The sequence below is a fragment of the Moschus berezovskii genome, chromosome 20, assembly GCF_049115385.1.
Source record: "Moschus berezovskii isolate FMDL1 chromosome 20, NW_MosBer_1.0, whole genome shotgun sequence".
NCBI classification, from domain to species: Eukaryota; Metazoa; Chordata; class Mammalia; order Artiodactyla; family Moschidae; genus Moschus; species Moschus berezovskii.
The window spans coordinates 36,713,851-36,735,486 of record NC_142479.1 but is presented as its reverse complement, the minus strand read 5'-3'; the positions used below and the strand labels follow the sequence as shown (position 1 = coordinate 36,735,486).

The 21,636-nt window shown below is 48.9% G+C and overlaps 1 protein-coding gene across 3 annotated transcripts in view; it reads left to right on the top strand.

Annotated features, from left to right (window-relative positions):
* The window catches only part of ANKFY1 (ankyrin repeat and FYVE domain containing 1), a 71,508-nt gene extending 53,734 nt beyond the window's left edge, over nucleotides 1-17,774 (top strand). For 2 of the 3 annotated variants that reach the window (XM_088828798.1, XM_088828799.1), the window contains 13 exons: nucleotides 928-1,026; nucleotides 1,266-1,419; nucleotides 2,313-2,484; nucleotides 3,309-3,427; nucleotides 4,087-4,243; nucleotides 5,152-5,352; nucleotides 7,264-7,440; nucleotides 9,173-9,320; nucleotides 9,785-9,875; nucleotides 10,178-10,302; nucleotides 11,939-12,085; nucleotides 13,068-13,158; nucleotides 13,687-17,774. In XM_088828798.1, coding sequence (XP_088684924.1) covers nucleotides 928-1,026; nucleotides 1,266-1,419; nucleotides 2,313-2,484; nucleotides 3,309-3,427; nucleotides 4,087-4,243; nucleotides 5,152-5,352; nucleotides 7,264-7,440; nucleotides 9,173-9,320; nucleotides 9,785-9,875; nucleotides 10,178-10,302; nucleotides 11,939-12,085; nucleotides 13,068-13,158; nucleotides 13,687-13,819 — 1,814 coding nt within the window. In that variant the 3' untranslated portion in view covers nucleotides 13,820-17,774. The remainder of the gene's footprint in view (nucleotides 1-927; nucleotides 1,027-1,265; nucleotides 1,420-2,312; nucleotides 2,485-3,308; nucleotides 3,428-4,086; nucleotides 4,244-5,151; nucleotides 5,353-7,263; nucleotides 7,441-9,172; nucleotides 9,321-9,784; nucleotides 9,876-10,177; nucleotides 10,303-11,938; nucleotides 12,086-13,067; nucleotides 13,159-13,686) is intronic. The other variant, XM_055403979.2, reaches the window with a different exon arrangement.
* Nucleotides 17,775-21,636: the final 3,862 nt, after the last annotated feature.

Genomic DNA, 21,636 nt, shown 5'->3' with positions numbered 1-21,636 from the left:
GTGGGGTTTTCCCAGGACATACTTCAGGGGCAGGTTGAGCAGGGCTTTGCCTCGTGAACACTGTCTCTGAGAACTCTGCTACCACCAGTCTTCTACAAGTCAGTCAGCCCCATCGTCCACCTCTGAGCCTCCCTGGCAAGTGAACCATGAGAGAGGAGCCAGAAAGGCGGGGCCAAGGAACCCCCTGCCATGTGGGAGGCTGATTTCCCTCAGAATGTCATTTTCCAATTTTTTCTCCTTCCTGCCCTGAAATTTGTTTTATTCTTGCCTGCATCCTTGTTGGAGCTTCCCTGGTCACTCAGTGGTAAAGAAACCAGCTATCAGTGCAGGAGATAAGGGTTTAATCCCTGGGTCGAAAATATCCCCTGGAGAAGGAAATGGCGGCCCATTCCAGTATTCTTGCCTGAGAAATCCCATGGACAGAGCAGCCCGCTGGGCTACAGTCCGTCAAATCACAAAAGAGTCGGACACAGCTTAACGACTAAACAACAGCAGCAGCCTCCTTGTTAAGGCCAGCATCCTTTAGCTCTGTGCTTATGGAAGGGAGTGGGTGTTAGGTAGGCTTTGTCTTCTTTGCCCACACAGGAGGTATAAGATGGTAGGGCTTATGTGTTAAAAAAAAATATTGCCAGTTCATTGTTTGATCCCTTTTTGGTAATCAAGAAATTAATGTGTGTTTCCATAGTGGAACCTGTTTTCCTTTTGTGAACATCCAGTGTTTTAACCTTTACAACCATTCATTTTCCTCATAAGCTTTGCTCCAGATTATCAAACATCTTGGCTTCCACTTCCCACAACAAGATCTATCAGTTTGTATAGAAGTGATCAGTCAGTCAGTTTGAAACTGAGCTTGCATTCTCTTGAGTACTTTCAATGTGATCCACGGGATGGTGAAATCAGGTGTTTTTTTCCTTTTAAAAAATGTAGCTAATGCTCTTCATGCCACCAACAACTTGCAAATCATTCCGGACTTCAGTCTCAAGGATTCTCGAGACCAGACTGTGCTGGGCCTGGCACTGTGGACTGGTAAGGCGGTATCCGCGGCTGCAGACAGGCGTATGCCAGAGAGTGGGTGTGCACGGGAGGGAGGCAGAAGGCTTGGAGCTAACCGTTTGTGTAGACTAGCCTTTCTGTTCAGGTTAAGCCCATCGTAATGTGGAAAACTGCTGGCCTGGTGAAGTCTAGAGGGCGTGTTTGTTGCAGTAAGAGGCTGAGGAAGTGGGAGAAGCTGAGCGGGCATTCATTGGGGCTTGTCTCTTTTGCAGGCATGCACACGATCGCAGCACAGCTGCTGGGCTCCGGGGCTTGCATCAACGACACCATGTCAGATGGACAGACCTTGCTGCACATGGCCATGCAGAGGCAGGACAGCAAGAGTGCCCTCTTCCTCCTGGAGCACCAGGCGGACATAAACGTCAGGTGGGCTGGAGCAGTGTCCGCCACTGCACCAGGTCATGTTTAATTGACGGGTTCAAACACATGGCCTCACTTGTAGGGAAGATTTTTGTTCCTTGTTAAAAAAGGGAAGAGAAACAGTAATTCTCAAAAAGTGTAGGTACAGTGTTGAGAAGGGGAACTCAAAGGGGGAATTGTGTACTTTGGTCTTACTTGAACCTTTTGAGACCAGGGCACAGTATGGCACAAAGCTTACCAAAATGGACAATCCAGAAATCAATCGTTGAAGTAGGGATTTCACTTAATAATGAAGAACATTCCAACAAATGAGCTATCAAAAGGCTCGAGGAGGAATTTCCTAGAAGTCCAATAGTTAGGACTCCGCACTTCCACTGAGGGGCCCTGGGTTCAGTCCCTGGTCGGGGAACTAAGATCCATAGTGTGGCAAAAAACAAACAAACAAAAAATACAGGAGGGAAGACTTGCAGGGCAAAAATACACAGTTAAATTTTTTTATTATTTTTGTTTTTAAACAAATTTATCTTCAGTGTCAGCTGACCTACAGTGACTGAGTGGATGAAAGTGTTTTGTTAAGTGGGTGGTCAAGAGAGCATTTTATCCAGAGGCTGTGGAAGCAGCTGTAAGGGTTCAGTGTGCTGAGCAGTTGGGTGCAACAGGATAGCATGGCGATACTCTTTTTTTAAAAGGCAGGAGGGACAGATGCTATTGACAGGTTGAATTTCTCTGAAAGAATATTGGTGGATGTAAGTGAAGTGTCTATGGGGTCACACAGAGTCGGACACGACTGAAGTGTCGCAGCAGCAGCAAGTGAAGTGTGGACTCTGGCCTCCAGGATAGGAGAGCACCCTCTATCATTTGATCCCAGCTCCACACTTTTGTTGGTGTTTGTGTCCCAGCAGGACTCAGGATGGGGAGACGGCCCTTCAGCTGGCCATCAGGAATCAGCTTCCCCTCGTTGTGGATGCCATATGCACCCGAGGAGCTGACATGTCTGTGCCGGATGAGCAGGGGAACCCCCCGCTGTGGCTTGCACTGGCAAATAACCTGGAGGACATCGCATCCACTCTGGTGAGACAAGCTCAGCTTCCGCTCCACTTACATGTGGGGGTGATTTGTGTCAGAGATGGATTTGGCACCTCCATTGTGATCATAATGAGCAGGATATCTGCCAAGTAGCAAATTGGGTCAGGAATGAGCATTTATGAAAGTCGTGTTCAGGAAATTTGGGGTTCAACATAGTCACGGCTTACATCTTTTCGCAGGCTGTCCTTATCAAGAAAACTACCAAAAAGTAGGAGAGCTGAGGCCCCTCCTCCAGGGTCTTCTCCTGAGGTGGCTTAGCTGGCTATGGGCTGCCCTGACTGTCACCACAATGATAAGTTCTCAAACCTCAGGAGTGTCCCCCTCATTCAGAAGACAGAGCCCAAAAGCGGACATAACCCCAAAGCTCATTCAGTTTTCTGAAGGGCTTGAAATGTGATTTTTAAGACATTTTGCACCTGAGGGTTTTAGCCAGTTGTTCTTGAGATTACCAGTTCTTTGCAGAGTGTATGTTACTGGCGGATATACGTAAGAGTGTGTGTGTGTGTGTGCAGGCACTTGTCTGTGTTTTCTGTCCCTTCTTGGACACAGCTTTAGAAGGTGCTGATCAGACACATCTTTTATTTCTCAAATCCTTCCCACAGAACCGAGTGCACAAGCTTGCACCAAAGCAGATTTTAATCAGTGTTTGTAAAACGAGTGAATGGTACAGATTAAAATAATTGCCAGTTAACTATCAGCTGGATCTTACCTGAAAAATGTACATAATGGTAGCTTAGGGCTCAGAGACGGTAATAAGCATGTTCAGCTTTGCCGGGCAGCGTTTGTGAGTGACCTGTGCTTCCCTGCAGGTCAGGCACGGTTGTGACGCCACGTGCTGGGGCCCAGGGCCGAGCGGCTGCCTCCAGACGCTGCTGCACAGAGCCATTGATGAGAACAACGAGTCCATCGCCTGCTTTCTCATTCGCAGGTCCGAGAGGCCTGGGTATCCCTTCAGATCCTGTTTGGACTGTGGCAGACTGGCTCTCTTCTCTCTTATTCCAACTATAGTCTTGACATGCCTGTAGCTGGCTTGACCTTCATATTGAAGGCTAGAGAGGGTCACTGTTCTGTCTGGTCAGGGCAGTCAGGGACTTGACTCTCTGGTGAGGAGAGGGGCTCGTGTGCCGAGATCAGAGAGTCTGAAAACTAAGCCAGTTTCCTGCTTTGGGAACCATATTGGTCCCTGTCATCAGACCAGACCCGTTCACACAGTGAGACCAAGAGGCTGGCGTGGAGGAGACCGAATGGCCTCTGCCGGACTCCACCCCGATGCCGGAGCCATGACAGCCTCCACGGCCTCAGAGTATAGGAGGTGTGGGAGAGTGCAGAGTGAGGTTGTGCAGGACAGTGTTCAAGCCACGGTTCTCAATCTTTAAATGCACATGAATCCCCTGGGAAGCTTTTAAGAGTTCTGATACCCAAGTTGCCTCCAGGACCAGTTGCTGAAGAATCTATGGGAGCAGGACACAGCAATATTTGAGACCAAGGACTATAGTCCTTGGCGGCAGCAGGCTTTCTGTAGGGTTGGATGAGGCTGCTGCTCCACACCTGTCAGCATGCCTTCCTCTCACTTCCCCTTCCTTTCAGTGGCTGCGACGTGAATAGTCCCAGACAGCCTGGTGCTAATGGGGAAGGAGAGGAAGAGGCCAGAGATGGGCAGACCCCTCTGCATTTGGCAGCCTCCTGGGGACTGGAAGAGACAATTCAGTGTCTTTTGGAGTTTGGTGCCAATGTAAATGCACAGGTATGGAGGGTCTCTCTTTTCCGGGTAGAGGAATGGTCACCCCAGAATCAGGGAAATCTCTAATGTCTGGGGACCTTGCAGTCTCCGGTCCTGGGCCTGTGCTTTACCATGAATGGACCAAAGGAACAGACACAGGAAGTGACTGTCTCCTGGGTCATACAGATGTCTTGTTGTTGTTTAGTTTCTCAGTGGTGTCTGACTCTTTGTAACCCCATGGACTGTAGCCTACTAGGCTCTTCTGTCTATGGAATTTTCCAATCAAGAATGCTGGAGTGGGTGGCCATTTCCTTCTCCAGGGGATTTTCCCAACCCAGGGAATCCAGGGATTGAATCTGCGTCTCCTACACTACAGGCAGATTCTCTACCACTGAGCCACCAGGAAGCCCCCACAGCCTGTCTCATAATTGTAATTAGTCTGGGTCAAAACCTTTTTCCTCTGTGTCTTTGTTCTTTCTACAAAGTGAAGATTTGTTCAATCAACTTATCCTGTCCCCATTAGTTACACATTGCCATTGAGAATTTGTTCTAGTCCCAAGCTGAGTACTGTATTTAAGAAAACATTCAATAGCCCAATGGGACATCTCTGAGTCATATTCCTTGATGCTTTTCAGCATCCTAGCCTGTGTGTGCTGCTCTACTCATCTGGCAGATGAGTAGTGGTTTAACTTAGAGGTGAGGTTGACTGCAGCTTCTCTAAACCAAATGTGTTTGTGTTCCTGGGTGACTGGAGCATGGAGGTAGAGTGGCTGTCAGTCATCCTGTGTTTGGCCTCTTGAAAAGATGATTTCAGATTCAGAGTGGCAGTGTTGATTCTCAAAACTGAATTTGATTTAAAACTTTTTCCATGTCATATTTCTCCTGGATTTTATCTTCACCTGGATGTTGAAATCCGTGCCTGGTCCCCAAAGGATGCAGAAGGAAGAACGCCTGTCCACGTGGCCATCAGCAACCAACATGGTGTCATCATTCAGCTGCTGATTTCTCACCCCGACATCCACCTGAACGTGCGAGACCGGCAGGGCCTGACCCCCTTTGCCTGCGCCATGACCTATAAGAATAACAAGGCGGCCGAGGCCATCCTGAAACGAGAGTCCGGGGCTGCTGAGCAGGTGAGCGAGCGACACCCAGGCTAAACACAAGTCACGAACTAAACAGGTCTCTTCTGTATAAAGGTGTTTCTTCAGTTTTGGCCATTCAGGTGCCCGGTCACTGCTGGATGGAATGTGCCTGCTCTGCCCTGCACGTCAGCTACCCAGTGGTGCCACGTGTACAAGGAAGGGGTCCCGGCGACAGGAATTCTCATCTTGCAGAACTGAGGGCACCCTTTGCTTTTTCTTGGTGTTTTACTTGCCCCAGTAAGGAATGTCTCAGAAGGGCTTAAACTGACCTTGAGGAGCTTTTGGGTTTTAGAGGAGCTGCCATCATTCAGCTTAGCAGTTTCAGCTGTCCTCATTCTAGATGATAAGCTGTGGACCTGCAACAGCAGACTGGGCCAGGAGACTGTGGCAACTGGTCTGAGGTGGGAGCTGACGTGGGTTTGTCAGGTCAGTCCTCAGATATGTGCCTCTCCATCCAGCTGTTAGAATACTGCTGAGATCTCTGAGTAGCCGTTTATGAAGGTGAAATGGAAATTTGGGACCTGAACAAAAGTCCTAACATGGATGAAGACTTTGGCTTTGTACTTTAGGCTTCCGTGCATCCCTTTTCTTCAGCATTTGCCTCAGTGTGACTGATTGTGTAGGTGTTAACCTCACTCTTGCTCACATGGTAAAATGTTCTTGAATGGAGACAGTCCTTTCCCCTTTTCCTCCCCATGTAGTGTGAAACCAGTGCAGATACATTGCTGGGTGTGTGTGTGTGTCGGGGGGTGGATGGGTGGATCTGTGTGATGTGAAGGATGCTGGGTGTATGTGTGTGTTGGGGGGTGGGTGGGTGGATGATTTGTCTGTGTGAAGGATGCTGGGTGTGTGTGTGTGTCAGGGGGGTGGATGGGTGGATGATATGTGTGTGTGGTGTGAAGGATGCTGGGTGTGTGTGTGTCGGGGGTGGATGGGTGGATGTGTGTGTGGTGTGAAGGATGCTGGGTGTGTGTGTGTCAGGGGGTAGATGGGTGGATGTGTGTGTGATATGAAGGATGCTGGGTGTGTGTGTGTGTGTCGGGGGGTGTATGGGTGGATGATGTGTGTGTGGTGTGAAGGATGCTGGGTGTGTGTGTGTGTTGGAGGGTGGATGGGTGGATGTGTGTGTGGTGTGAAGGATGCTGGGTGTGTGTGTGTCGGGGAGTGGATGGGCGGATGATGTCTGTGTGATGTGAAGGATGCTGGGTATGTGTGTATGTCGGGGGGTGGATGGTGTGTGTGGTGTGAAGGAATGTGTTGTGTGTGTAGCATGTGTATCTCCCTTGCTTCTTCCTGAGCCCTCACACTGACATGACAGCCCTGGTATTTGGCGTACCTTCAGTGGTTGGATTTGAATGACCCCTTGTTCGCTATACATCAGTGGAACAAAGTCTGTGACATACTGTTGGTGGCCTTCCCCAACATGAATTATTATCCTGTAGCTCACTGAAAGAGGAGACTTTGCTGGAAATTTCTGAAGGCTCATTTGGCTGCTCACGGGTCAGACTGGCATTGCAGCTGTGGTGTTAGGGTGCTGAGTGTTTGTTTTAGCCAAAGCAGGCGACACCCACGGCCAGCATCACCTGTGCCTTTCCCTGTGTAGCCCAGTGTTCTGCCGGCTCCTTTCCCTGTCCTTCAGGTTATCTCTTGCTTGGCCTTCCAGGTCCACTCCTGCTGCAGGAGGATGCCAGGGCAGCTGGCTTAGCTCCCTTTTTCTGACCGCATCGATGTGGCCATGCACACATGGTCCTCTGGACAAATACGCAGAGCGGGTCTGTAATTTGGGGGTTGGGGTGGGGAGGACTGCAGTGCGGCCTCTCCGGTGGTCAGCGTAACAGGTGCTCAGGAGGCATTCTTGGAGGGGGCACCCACTAACATTTTGGTTTCCACTTGTTGCCTTAGGTGGATAACAAGGGCCGGAATTTTCTGCACGTGGCAGTTCAGAACTCTGATATTGAAAGCGTCCTGTTTCTGATCAGCGTCCAGGCGAACGTCAATTCCAGAGTCCAGGATGCTTCCAAGTTGACTCCTTTGCACCTTGCTGTCCAGGCAGGCTCGGAGATTATTGTCCGCAACTTGGTGAGTGTCCCTGAAACATATCTGCTGTAAGCTGTGGACAAAGCATGTTGTAGGGTGTGTGGAGACTGTCTTGTCACAGGTGTTTTGCCAGGAATTGGGAAAGGCCAGTGGGAATTTAGGGAGCAGCCAGGACACTTGGGAGAGCAAGTGTGTCTGTGGGCAGCATGTCCTGTGTGCCCAGTGGGCAGATGCTGAGGTGCGGCCATGAGGGAAGGCAGGTTGTGTGTGGCAGAGGCAGGCGGGGGCATCAGGAGACGAGATCATGTCTCTGTTCACCTGCTCCGTGCCAGGCCCTCAGCTGGCACTTTCCAGGGAGTGCTCTCTTTCTTTTTGTCATCAGTCTTTATTACTTAATGTTTTGAGGCAGAATTGACAAACAACATTAGCGTCAGGTATACGACATATTGGACTCTCCTGGTGACTCAGATGGTAAAGAACCTGCCTGCAAATGTAGGAGACCCGGGTTCAGTCCCTGGGTCGGGAAGATCCGCTGGAGGAGGAAATGGCAACCGACTCCAGTATTCTTCCCTGGAAAATCCAATGGACAGAGGAGCCTGGTGGGCTGCACTCCATGGGGTTGCAAGGGGTTGGACATGACTGAGCGACTAAACACAACATACTGTGTTTCGTTGTACATTTTGTGCAACATATTGATTTGATAGTTGTATATTTTGCAAAATAATCACCACGAATCTACTTAACATCTTTCACCATTCATAGTTACAAAAATGTTTTTCTTGTGATGAGGATTGGGTTTTTTTTTTTAAGGATTTATTTACATGTTTTATTGTTTGGCTGTGCTGGGTCTTCATTGCTGCATGTGGGCTTTTCTCTAGTAGTGGTTGATCGGGGGCTACTCTTCGTTGTGGTGAGCGGACTTCTCGTAAGCAGAGGCTTCTCTTGTGGCAGAGCACAGGCTCTAGGCACACAGGCTTTAGTAGTTGTGGCTCTTGGACTTAGTTGCTTCGTGGCACATGGGATTTTTCCAGACCAGGGATCAAACCAGTGGCCCCTGCGTTGAAAGGCAGATTCTTAACTACTGGACCACCTGGGAAGCCCGAGAACTTTTAAATCTACTCTGTTAGCAACTTTCAAATATATGCTACAGTATTTATTCACTATGTAGTCTTTTCTGTTAGCAGCTGTCTTTGAAACTTTGTTAGAAAGTGGATGATAAATGAATATATATTATTTAAAGGGCCTTCTTGCTTTGATTCTGCACTTCTCTGTGTTGCTTTCTTTCTTTAAAAAAAGATAATACAAAAATAGTATATTTTTATTGCGGAGAAACTTAAAACACATAAGGACATAAGGCAGTTAGTATCTCCCTTTCACTCCCAGCCCTGCCTTGAGTTTGGTATATGTGCTTTTAAACACCTTCAGCATGTGTGCGTGTGTGTGTGTATGTCCGTACACATTTCTCTATCTCTCCTTGGACATCCTTGTGTCCACTGTGTGTGAGGATGGTGCAGATCACTGCAGTCCTGTGTAGTTTTACTATATCCTGTAGTCTTAGAATATCTGGGTCCTAAGGAGTGGCTTTTTGGACATTTTGGTAACTGCTACTTTCCCCTTGGGACAGATTTTGTGGGACTGAGCCTCCCCAGGAGTTGGCTCCCAGCTTAGCCAGGAGGGCAAACCCTGGAGGCCAGGAGATTGGCAGGCTTGCCCCCTTACACCAGACCTTACTTGGTGGTGGTAGAGCGGCTGCTCATGTAATGAACTTCAACAGCTTCTTGCAGGTGCCAAAGTGAATGAATTAACCAAGCACCGCCAGACTGCCCTCCACCTCGCTGCCCAGCAGGACCTTCCCACCATCTGCTCAGTCCTCTTGGAGAATGGAGTGGACTTTGCTGCTGTGGATGAGAATGGAAATAACGGTAATTCCAAGGCGTTCCCTCTGTATGGTGCCAAGGGCCTCAAGCAATCCCTTCCTTCTGGGGTGGCAGGGCAGCACGCACCGTTGGGTCTTTCCCTGTCCCGGAGATTGGCTCTTATAGGGGCCAGGCTGTGACAGGAAATGCCCTGAGCTGGGCATGCAGCCTGCTCCTGACGGGGACCTGGGCAGCCTCCTGATGTGAATGGTGACCCTAGAAATCCAAATGGCTTCTAGTGAAACCATTAAATCTCACCTTTGGATAACTGCAGAGGCACAAAGCAAACCTTAGGAGGTTGCATTTAGATTTATTCTTGGGGGCAGTGAAGACTGGAAAGGAGGGCTCTGTGAGTGGATGGTGGCTGCTCTCACTGGGTCCCATTCAGTGGGAGGTTTGTGAGGCCGAGAAGAGTGGAGATGCTCTGTGTATGCGTCTGGGCTTGCACTGTAAGAGGATTTCCTCCCCAGCACTTCATCTTGCTGTCATGCATGGCCGACTCAACAACATCCGGGTCCTCCTGACAGAGTGCACAGTGGATGCTGAAGCCTTTAATCTGCGGTGAGTATGTGTGGTTCAGAGCAGAGGCCAGGACTCCACATCCCCTGGTGCACTCCTCCGAGCTGGTGGTCATGGGCATCTTATATGAGCCCGAGGTGCACAGTGCCGAACTGCTCACTAGGGCACTTGACCAGCCTTTGGTGCCCTGGAACTTTTCTTTCTGAAAATACGTTTTTGGAAAACTTTTATGACTGTTTGTCCTTTAGATTTATCCAGCATCTCAGAGTTCAGACAGTCCCATTTCTTTTATGCATGATGGCTATGGCAGATACACACCTAATTTTTCCAGTTTATCTTCTCAGAGGCCAGTCGCCACTGCACATTTTGGGACAGTATGGCAAGGAGAATGCTGCAGCCATCTTTGATCTCTTCTTAGAGTGCATGCCCGAGTATCCTCTGGATAAACCAGATGCAGAAGGAAACACAGGTACGTAGTGAGGCTCTTGTCAGTCCTGTCTCACCGGTGTTCCTTGCTTCCTAGAAAATCAGGAGCCCAGGACACTCAGCCCCATGCATTTCGGCTGGGCTTTGTGAGTATCATCACAGATCTCTGAGGCAGAAGTTGGCAGTGTCTGACTTTAGGTACAAGTACATCTGAAGCGTATCTAGTGCTCCAGAGCCATACCCATGTCCATACAGGCCTGCCCACCCGTTTCTGTTGGCCTTATCTACCTTGTATCTAGTCAACTAGGTCCCTTCCCAAGCTTTCAGATCCCGAGAGAGAGGAAATACAGTTGCCTCACAGGTGCTTCAGAAGGAGGAAGTGGGCCATAGTACATATTCACAGAGAAGACGTGTTCTCTACAGATTAGGGCTGATGTTTGATTAGGGGGTTAATAAAGAGGCCTCTCTCATGGTAGTACTCTCACCGCCCATAATCACTGTGTTAACTTGTGTAGCTTTCATAGTGCTTTTGAAGTACTTTTGCATTCATTTTCTTCCTGAATACTCACAATAACCATATAAGGCAAGCAGTACATGTAGTGTGTTCCCACTTTTCAAGTAAGGAAACAAAGATGAAACCCAAGTCTCTCTCTTCCCAGCCCAGGGCTGTCTGAACTGTTCACTGCTGCTGTATCCCTGTTCATGCCAGACAGAGCCTCTGTGGCCTTTGACAGCAATGCTGTCACCAAGAGGTCACCCAAACCTCAGCATGGGACCAAATTTTTGGTTATTGCTTCTTGACCTTGGGAAGAATTCTTGGCCTTGATTCATGGACATGTTTTTAAGCCAGCAGTGGCAAGCCTAAGCTTCAGGGGGGTCAGCCCTGGGAGTGAGCTGCTGGCCCGGCACCTGCTCCAGCGAGCAGCGTGGTCCAGGAGCCGGCAAGCAGGCAGGTGCTTCATGCCCAGGCTTCTAAATTACACAGACCTGGTTTCAGATACCCAGCTCCGTCATATTCCAGCAAGGTGACCAGGTATATTTTGTAACCTCTCTATGCCTGCTTCCTCCTTTGAAATAAAAACCTAATTTTTGTGAATCATTTGCAGAATTAAAGAATTTAAATAAAATATCTGTGAAATGTAAGCAAAAAGGAGCTGCTGGTAGCTGTAGTCGTAGGGAGGACCAGGAGGGTGGACTGGCCAGAGCCTGGGTGTCCACTGCCAGCACAGGTGAGAGGCTTCATGGGGTCAGGGAACTTTCTGGAGTAGGCTTACCACACTGGTTTATGGTTTTCTCTGTGTGTGCACACCTCACCAGTCTTTAGAATTTGTTGCATTGTGTGGAGAATGCAGGAGGAAGGCAGCTGAGACAGTGGTGCATATTTCCCGCAGCATCTGCTCCCTCCTCAGTTCTCTTGTGGCCAAAGCTCTGAATGGGCAAGAGTATGTCTCTGGAGCCGGAGAGTTGCTTTGGAGGCCCTGGCTCATGGCTTTTCCTTGGCCGCAAGATGTTGCAGATCCTCTTGGAGCTCTCACCACAGCCGCAGGGCCCTCTGTGTGTCACGGAGACTTTGCTAACGAGTGTCCTGTCAGGGCCCTTGGCCATCCTCTGCTGGCCCTTTGGCAGGGCCAGGCTGGGCCCGGGTGGGCAGTAGCCCTGCGTGTGGTTTTGTTTTCCAGTGCTGCTCTTGGCATACATGAAAGGGAACGCCAACCTGTGCCGTGCCATCGTCCGCTCAGGGGCCCGCCTGGGGGTGAACAACAACCAAGGGGTCAACATCTTCAACTACCAGGTTGCTACCAAGCAGCTGCTGTTTAGACTCTTAGGTGAGTGGCTTGCATTCAGCTGCATCAGTGCAGGTACCCTGGCAGTGTCTGTTACCCAGATGTACTGGTGGTCTTGAAATCTCAGGATGACTTGCCACACAATCTGAGATGGTAGTTTTCGAGGCACCACATGTTTTTGTCTGTGAATGCCGCAAAGTACCTTTGAGCAGGGGTGGGGAGTGTCCTTGTTAGCAGTCTTTTTACAGCGTGTCCTGCTTTGGGGCCCCATCAGATTCCTGCTTCCCCAGCTCCTACGGGAAATCCATTGGCTCCAGGCAGGTCTCCCTCCCAATGCTCCTGGCTACGTGTCTGCACACCCTTCATCTTTCAGCTGATGCCGAATCTTTCTGTCCTTCAGAATGGCCTTTGGTTCAGCCCCACTGACTTTTCCTCCCCTGTGTGATCCGGTTAGAATAGGCAGACCTCAGTCAGTTTCCAACCACCACAGTAAAGTGAATATTGCAATGAAGTAAGTCAACACAAATCTTTGTGGTTTCCCAGTGCATATAAAAGTTATATTTACATAATACTGTAGTCTGTTGCGTAAGCAGCGGCATTGTCTAAAAAACAATGTATTTATATATACTTTGTTGCTAAAAAATGTCAAAACAATTAAAATAGTAACATCAGAGATCACTGATCACAGATTATCATAACAAATATAATAATAATGAAAAAATTTGAAATATTGTGAAAATTACCAGAGTGTAACACAGACCCATGAAGTAAGAAAATGCTGTTGGGAAAATGGCACCAGTAGATGTGCTCCATGCAGGGTCACTGCAGATATTCGACTTGTAAAAAAAATTACGGTATCTGCAACGCACGGTGAAAGGAGGCATGCTCTGTTGCCCTCTTGTCCCTCATGTCCCTCTGCAATGTGTTCCTTTGTTTCCTGGTCCAGTTCCCTTCTCCCCCTGCTCCCCGGTCTGGCTGGACACAGTCAGTATCTGACAGGAACTGGTCTTGTACTGTGTTACAGATATGCTGTCCAAGGAGCCTCCCTGGTGCGATGGCTCCAACTGCTATGAGTGCACTGCCAAGTTCGGAGTCACAACGCGCAAGCATCACTGGTAAGACCCACCCCCAGTCACCCACCAGAGGAATAAGGAGGTTTCTGCGGATTGCTTCTGCCTTTCCCCATGATAAACCATGAACCTGCCGGGGCCTGGTTCTCTCCTGGGAAAAACCTGACCATGGGACCCTGCCCACGTCTAGAGACGTAGGGAGGCCAGCAGACACTCAGGTGGGTGGCTTTCCTATGGAATGCTGGGGTCCATCGTCCTTGGCAGCCTGTCCGGCCTTGCGTCATCTTCCCCAAGTGTGAGAGTTCCTGGCTCGTGCTGAGCCTTTCTTGAGCCTTACAGCAAGAGGCTTTTTCCGGATCAGTTTAACTTAATTACTGGCTAGAATTTTGTTATCATGGACTGTCAGTTATACAGACCTCGGTGTAAGAGAGCCGGCAAGGGGCAGAGCTGACTGCAGAGTACCAGGCACGGGCTCACGTGTCCACTGCAAGGGCTGCTGTGACAGTGCTCACGTGCCCAGCTGCAGTCTACTCTCAAGAACCCCTCTCACACCTCTTTTCTTTGCCTCCACAGTCGTCACTGCGGACGTCTTCTTTGCCATAAATGCTCGACCAAGGAGATTCCTATTATAAAGTTTGATCTGAACAAGCCTGTGCGAGTTTGCAACATTTGCTTTGATGTCCTGACTTTGGGGGGTGTCTCTTAGTGAGCCCCCAGGAAGGTCCAGACCACATCCTCAGTCGCCTCCCCAGCAGCTGCTCTGCTCACCAGCCTGACCCCACCCAGAGCAGGAGCTGGCAGTCGTCTTTCCGCGGCAAGAGACTGGAACAGTTATGGACCAGGGTGATTGATCCCATTTCAGATGATGCTGTATGATTGTCAGTGTGTCAGACCATGATCGAGGTCGCTAGATGTCTCACTAGTCGGACCAGGCCTTTTAGCCTAAGTGGTAAATATGATAGGAATTAGACCCCATTCTGCTAGCAATGTACAAGGACACTTGAAACCTATTTTCTCTTCCAGTAGCTTAGTGTCCATCTCAGAGCATTCATGACGTCTCCTGCCTGGGCGGGCTTCCCAGGCCGAGCCTGACCATAGGAAGCTGGTGTCTGGCTGCACAACAAGAGCTGGCTTTCCTCTAGGGTGAGTGGCTGTGGACTTCTCTGCACAGTGTTTTCATAAAGGTAAATAGGATCCTCTTGGGCTAAAGTCTCTCACTCTTTTTTGTTTTTTGGAAAAGCTAAGCTGTATTTTTAGTGAACTACCCCTTTAAAAAAGGTGAAATCTTTCTAAACAGGGTTCAAAGATGAGAGCTGAAAAATTGTGGCCTTAACAACTGAAAGCTTTACCAGTATTCATGCTACTGGGGTGTCCAGCTGCACTCTGGCAGCTTGACACCTCCTAGCAGCCGTCTTGTTCTCTCATCTTGCCGTGTCCTGTCTGTGGAATCCTCAGTTACCTGACGCTAGGCAGTGGTAGAGAAAATGCACTTTTATTGTGCTGCACTTTTTATATAGCTGCATTACTGGTGATTCCAATTTAAAAATCCATATTCAAAAATACCCTCACATATCTGTGCATCAGTGATTCTACCAGTCAGCTTTGACTGGACCTCAGCTCACACTAAGTCTTAAACTGAAAACTCCCTCTGAGTGTCCTTTGGAGCAAGAGAGTCACACGGGGCCAAGTGAGGAGAGAGGGAATCTGCAGCCTCAGACGAGCAGGTCCCATCTCCTTGACATGAGTGTTTCTTGCTCAAACCTTCCCAGTTACTCTGTGAGCACCCTCATGCCTGGGTCACAGCTCTGCGTAGGCTCTTAATCTGCCCTGTGAGAGCCACCAGCCAAAGGCCCTGGCCAAGCATGTGTGACCCCGTTTTAGAAGGCTCGTGTGCTGAATGAAGCCCCCGGAACCTGTCAGGCCTTAGAGTCGCTGCTAGTACATATATATTAACCCTGAGGTGTTAAACTTTTTTTTCTTTTCAAGGTTTGGCCAGTTTTTAAAAAATGCACATTTAGAGAGAAACTTATACCACTGCTTTTAAAAAAAAAAACACAACACTCTGAGATGAACAATGTATGTTGTACAGCTATACTCAGAGATTAACAATCTCACTCATACATACTGTTTTCTTCAGACATTCAGTAACCACTACATTTTTTTTTTTGCATTAATGAAGTGTGCATATGTGTAAAAGGGACTAAATATTTTTTTGCAGCAGTCTGTTTTTTCTGTTTGGATAGTGGGTATGTCCTCCATGTCACTGTAGAATTTATACATCCTGTTGCCTAAATATGTGTGTAAAATGAGCTGATAAACCAGAGTGCTACTTTTTTTTAATATTTCTGTGATTTATAAGATATATATGCTTTCTATGTTAATATGAGCTTGTGCACAGTGTTTCAAAGAAAAAAATTAATTACAAGAGTTCCCTATCCCCCAAAGTCTGTGACCTATTTCCTATCGAATTTTTCTAGAAAAACAATTGGTCTTGGCAAACACCTGACTATGTGGAGCATGTGTTCAGTTTCCACTTTCTGTTGCTTGAACAGGGCTCCGAGTAAGTAGGCCTTAGTCAGGTGGTTTGATTCTGTCATGGGAAAGTAAGGTAATTATGCTTCAGGTATGAATTGAGGTAGTCGGTACTTTTATACCTGTTCTTTCACTGTCCGTGGTGGAGAGAGGAGGATGGGAATTCAGTGAGGGATGAGGCTGGTTGTCCTGCTCCTGTCATAATATACCAATCTCAGTAACAATCTTGCCTCTAATTGCACTCTGAAAAAATCTTAAAATCATGTTTGAAATTGTCAAGTTTATCTACCTTCACGGAGTCCAGGGATAGTGATGGTACTTAGCCTCCACGAGTTGGGGGGAACATTTTGTGAGCTCTGCAGTGTCTTCAGAGCACATTCTTGCAGATCTAGAAGCAGCGCCTTTCCGCAGTCTTAGGCTCTCCCTGCCACATGCCAATGGGTGGGAGGGCCACACTCTCAGTTCCTTGCGTGGTGGCTGCTCTGCGGGGACTTGACATGCTCTTGGTCCTCTTATGCTCTCCAAGCCATCGAACTCGACCCCAGAACTGCCTGGCTGTTCTTGTCACAATTTAATCCATAGCTTAAAACTCAGTTTTATTCATTCAGAAAGTTGCCAATTGTGGGTGAGTAGAGCAGGAAGACTAGACTTGATTTTAATATAATTTGCTGCATCAGTCAACATTTTTAACGCTGTGAGCTTTTTAACTGCGGCTTGCTCATCACATCTGTGAGACAGTGTATTCTTAAGTCATTTTCTTTTCTTTAAAGATGAAGGTACAAACTGTGTGCTGTGTGTAAACAGAGTGGCTAAAACTAACTTGCTCTTACCCTCGAATACAGGAAACTTCCCACAGACTTAAGTGCCTGCGTTTAGGACTTCCTGATCTCCAGTTCTCTTCTTAGTGGTGTCTCACTGAATGACATGTTAGAACGTGTGTTCTGTCTGGAGTTTGTTGCCAGTGCGTTGTCAACCCCAGTTACCGATTCAGTTGAGACCGGATTAGATTGCCCAGTTCACCTGCCTCTTTCTCTCCGGGAGTGGGGGTCCACATGACCGCTAGTCCTCTACCTCAGAGCCCTGAGTTGTTTGTGACCACCCTTCTCGCATCCTCACTCCTCCCCCCGAATGGGCTCCTTGCATGGAGCTCAGCGTGCTTGTGGGTTCACTGACACTCCTGGTTCATGTCTCCCACCTGTCATATTACATGGTATTATGCTCATCTCATCCATAAGCAGGAAGTGGATGAAAAGCCTTGGGACAGGGGAGAGCCTTGATCTCCATCTCGGTTTTGTTTTGTTTTTAATCTGGAGGAGAAAACCCTACTGAGCTATGTAATGATTCGATCTGAAAGGCAGACTCACTCTCCAGGTGACAGCAGCATGAGCAGGTCAGTGGGATGCTTCCATGACAGCCTCGCCTGGAGCTCGCAGGTTGAGACTGTGAGAGCTCGTGAGACAAGCTTGCTTCTGGGACCTGGGCTTGCTCCCCTCAGGACCAGCCCCAGGAGAAGTGGGCACAGAACTGGCAAGCCCAGCCCCTTCTAATCTGAGGCACCAAAGCTCCCCACCCCCAGCCAGGGAGAGGAGGAAGCCGAGGGCAAACAATTTCCTAAAGGGGTTTGGAGGCCACATTCTCATTTTGTGGAAGTAATTCAGTGAAGAGCTGACTTACTTGACCACTTATTACATTTCCAGAAGTTGTCATAGATGCCTTAAAGACTTTCTTTGAAAGATCATTCCCTATACAGTTACTTTTTTGTGTGGCATAAACAAAATACTAACCTGTTAGACGATGTTGGTGTTCTGTAGCTAGGGAGTCAGCAGCCTGCTCAACTTAATGACTGAACATCATTTTTTGGGCAGATGTGTGGAGTTGGCTGACATACATCCCTGTGTGCTCTACCAAGGGGGAGGCCTGAGCGGAAACCTCAGGCACATGTTTAGGTTGATCACTTTGGCTTCCAAGCCATTCCAGGCGGTGGTCAGTGGGGCAAGGGCATCAGTAGGACCATGGCGCTTATCAGCATTGTTTCTTTGGAGTTCGTGTAATGGAATGTATTTTTCAAATATTGATATTTGCATTTTCTGTAACAAGTCCTTATAAATAAAATGAGGTAAAATTGTGCATTTAAAGTGGAAACCTTAATAACATTTGTAGTTCCTTTTAATGCAAAAAGTACCAATAAGAATTAAAAACAAACACACAAAATTTTTTTAAAACTCCTGACATGTGAATACATTTCTTTAACAACTACCCTCCAGGAAAGTTTGAATTGCCAACACTTTTTTCAGAAACATATTGTTGACAGCAGTGAAAAATAGCTGTTGTGGGCATAACCACCAGCTGCCTGGATGTACTGTGCTCTTGGCCCAGACTTCAGCTCACGGTGACACCCGTGACCACAGCTGCTCTGACTCAGCCCCCTGACCCCACTGCAGCTCTCTTGCAGACCCTGGAAATTCCCTGACTCCATTATTTAGGAGCGACTCGAGAAGATACATGGTGAGGTTTCTGCTGGCTGTGGTCTGAAGGGAGGACCGTTACTGTGGGTTTCAGAGAAAACTTAAGGCGAGAATAGGGGTTTGCAGGTTAAAGTCTAGTGATCCATTCCCCACCCCCACCCCCAATACAGTCACACAAATCCAGTAGCTCACCTGGCCCTCACGCTTTCTTGAGCTAGTGTTTTCCTTCCCTTTAACTGTTCTCCATTTTGCTCACCCCTTGTTCAGGCCAGATGTAGTGATTGATAAATCTCCTTTTCTGGTGGCTTTTCTCATAATTAATAGGCACTGTTAGGGGCTTTCGTGAAACAATCCCAAGTAATTTGAGGAGAACATTGGTCATATTATGTCAGTAAATACTAAGTGAGTAAAAAGCAGGCAAGTTGCATGATTTCTGTGCCTGTTTTCACATCTGTGACCGTGGTTTTCCCTGGCTCATAGGGTTGCCCTGCGGAAGGTGATCCGTGATAAGTGATGGGCAAGTACACGAATCGTGGTGTGCACAGTGAGTCCTCCCCGGTGCAGGCCGGGGAGTCATGTCTGTTGCCCGTTTGAAGGAGTCTGGGGGCCCGGGTGGTAGAAGTGTTTCAAGGGTGGAAATCAGATTAGTCCATACATGGCTGGGATGCCTCTCGTATGCCTCGTTTTGTTCCTTTTCTTTCTCAGTTTGTCTTTGGAAAGATCTAAACATCGCTGGACCTAGTCCCCAGGCTGTCCCCACATTCCTCCCCCAGGAGTGGCCTCTGGCTGCTCTAGTCAGGGTTTCACTCCACCACACTGTGAGCTGCCCGAGGGCAGGAGCCTCACTCTCCTCCCAGCCCCAACCCCAGTGGACACAGGCGCTCGGTAAACACTGAAGAACTCAGGAGAGCAGTGTCAATGACACTGCTGCTGCTGCTGCTAAGTCGCTTCAGTCATGTCCGACTCTGTGCGATCCCATAGACGGCAGTCCACCAGGCTCTGCCGTCCCTGGGATTCTCCAGGCAAGAACACTGGAGTGGGTTGCCATTTATGCGTGAAAGTGAAGTCGCTCATTCGTGTCTGACTCTTCACGACCCCATGGACTGCAGCCTACCAGGCTCCTCCGCCCATGGGATTTTCCAGGCAAGAGTACTGGAGTGGGGTGCCATTGCCTTCTGCAGGCAATGACACTAGTCCTCCGTTAACCTGGGGCTGAGTCACCAGGATGCCTCAGGCACTGTGCTCAAGGGGTGTGTGGAACTTGAAACAAGGTCCTCACTCAAGTTCGCCTATTTGTCCTGTTCCAGGAGGGCAGACACACACCAAAGTGTGGACACAGGACCATGGCACTGCATCAGGACAAGAACCTTAAGTTCTAGGCTCAGCTTCATTGCTTTGCGCCTTTATTAAGCTCTTCAGGCCGTGCTTGCCTCATCAGCCAAACAGGGCGAATAGCACATTTCCCACATGCTGGAACAGTAGCTGTGGGGCTACACAGCCAAGGAATGTTCAGTCCCCATCTCAAAAGACAGTCTGCAGGCCAGCGCGAGAGGTTGGCAGGAAGTTCGTCATTACAGGGCACTGTGATGGTTGTTACTTTAGAAGTGAACACAGAATTATTTTCCTAGAGAAAAGCACATCTAAATCCACTGGTGGGTTGACAGTTAGCGAGGCCTCCCAGCTGACTGAGTTACCACGAAACAAGAGCTAGACAAACTGAGCACAGGGGGTGTCATTCTGGGCAGAAGGGACGGCCTGGGTGAAGGTGCTGCTCACATAAAGCAGCAAGGTGAAGACTGGAGGGCTCAGAGCACTGGGAGAGTGGAGGCTAAGGAGACGGACTGCAGGAGGGCCTCCTGTGCTGCTGAAGAGTTAGCAACTCATCTCTACAGATGTGGGAGCCATGGAAGAGGTTTAGCTGGAGAATAATGCCCTGATCAGCAGGAGAGGACTTGGCAGTAGGGGGCTGTGGGGTTGCAGCTGGAGGGAGTCCAGTTAGGGCGGGTGAAAAAGGAAGGCCTCAGCCAGAGGAGTACTGGGAACAGGTAAGGGGGTGGGATTGCCAGGACCTGGAGGCTGATTCGGAGGAGTCCTTGGTGTGACGGGGCTGCTTTAAGATGGCGATGGTGGGACCAGCCAGGGGAACCAGAAGAATCTCAAGGAAGAAGATGAAGATTGGCTGCCAGGACTGTGGAGTCTGCAGTGCCTGCCGAAATGATCAGGAAGGCTGCCCGAACTAGATGAGAGCTGAAGGAGAGAAGCTGGGGGGAAGGGTGTGTGGAGGACAGGAGGCTGAGAAGGAACACTGGAGGGAGATAAAGGAAATGAGGAAAAAGCCAAGGGGCGCTTGCATTAAGGCCCTCAAATGTGACAGGTCCAGGTAGGTAACCATTGAATGTGGAATGGCTTCGCCAGCAGAGAATTGAGCCAGCTGCTGAGCAGAGGGCAGAAGCCGGGCGACTGTGTTACACAGCAAATGGGGGCTGAGCAGCAGAGACAGTGAGCATGTGCAGCGTTTTCAAAAGCTTCGTTGGGACGGGCGGTGGGAAGGGTGGCCCTCGAGAGGAAGGGGATATATGTATGCATATGGCTGATTCACTTTGTCGTCAGCAGAAACTAACATCATAAAGCAATTTTACTCCTAAAATTAATACAAAATCTTTGCTGGGACAGGAGGTAGGTAGATACGGTATTTGAGAGGAATCTGGCATGAGGGGAGGGAAGTGCGCTGTTGAAAGCAGACTTAAGGGAGGGAGGCAGGAAGAGGTGAGAGGTCCCAAAGGGCAGGTGAGGAAGATCCTGGGTGGCAAAGGGAGCTCAGGGCAGGGTCCAGGGGTCAAGAGCAGCTGCAGCCATAGGGCACAAGCCACTCTGATTAAGGGGAGGTGGCCTCTGTTTTCTAATCAGGGGACCTGGAAAGCTATTAAGGGAGATGAATGATAAAGGAGAGGAGACAGAGAAAGGAAGAAGGATAGAGAATGTTTAGGTCAACAGCCGAGGGGATTGGGAGGTGATGAGGTGAAGGTGCAGACGGGGAGACTGTAAACCTGGATTCATGCTAGGCTGATTTCCTTATCTGTAATGTGGGAACACTCCTTGCCCCCAACTGCTTAATTTGAATCCTGAAGGTAATACATGAACTTGGCCCAGTGTGGGAGATTACAGATGACCCTGGACATACCACCCACGGTCCGGGCTGTTGGTACTGGCTTTTGCAGCCTTGCTCAGGCTTAGATATTGTGCTGCCCAGCGTCTGCGTTAGGGCTGTGAAACCGCCATTGGCTCAAAATGCAGACTTTTCCCTTTGAGAGCACACCATCCCAAATGGCAACCCACTTCAGTATTCTTGCCTGGAAAATTCCATGGACAAGGGAGTTTGATGGGCTACAGCGATGAGGCACGAAGAGTCAGTCAGGACTGCGCACGTGTGTACGTATAGATGCACATCCCTAATTTGAAGTGTTCAAGGAAGAAATTATATCCTTGCTTTAGATAGGTGCTTTGTGGCTTCCCTGGTGGTCCAGCA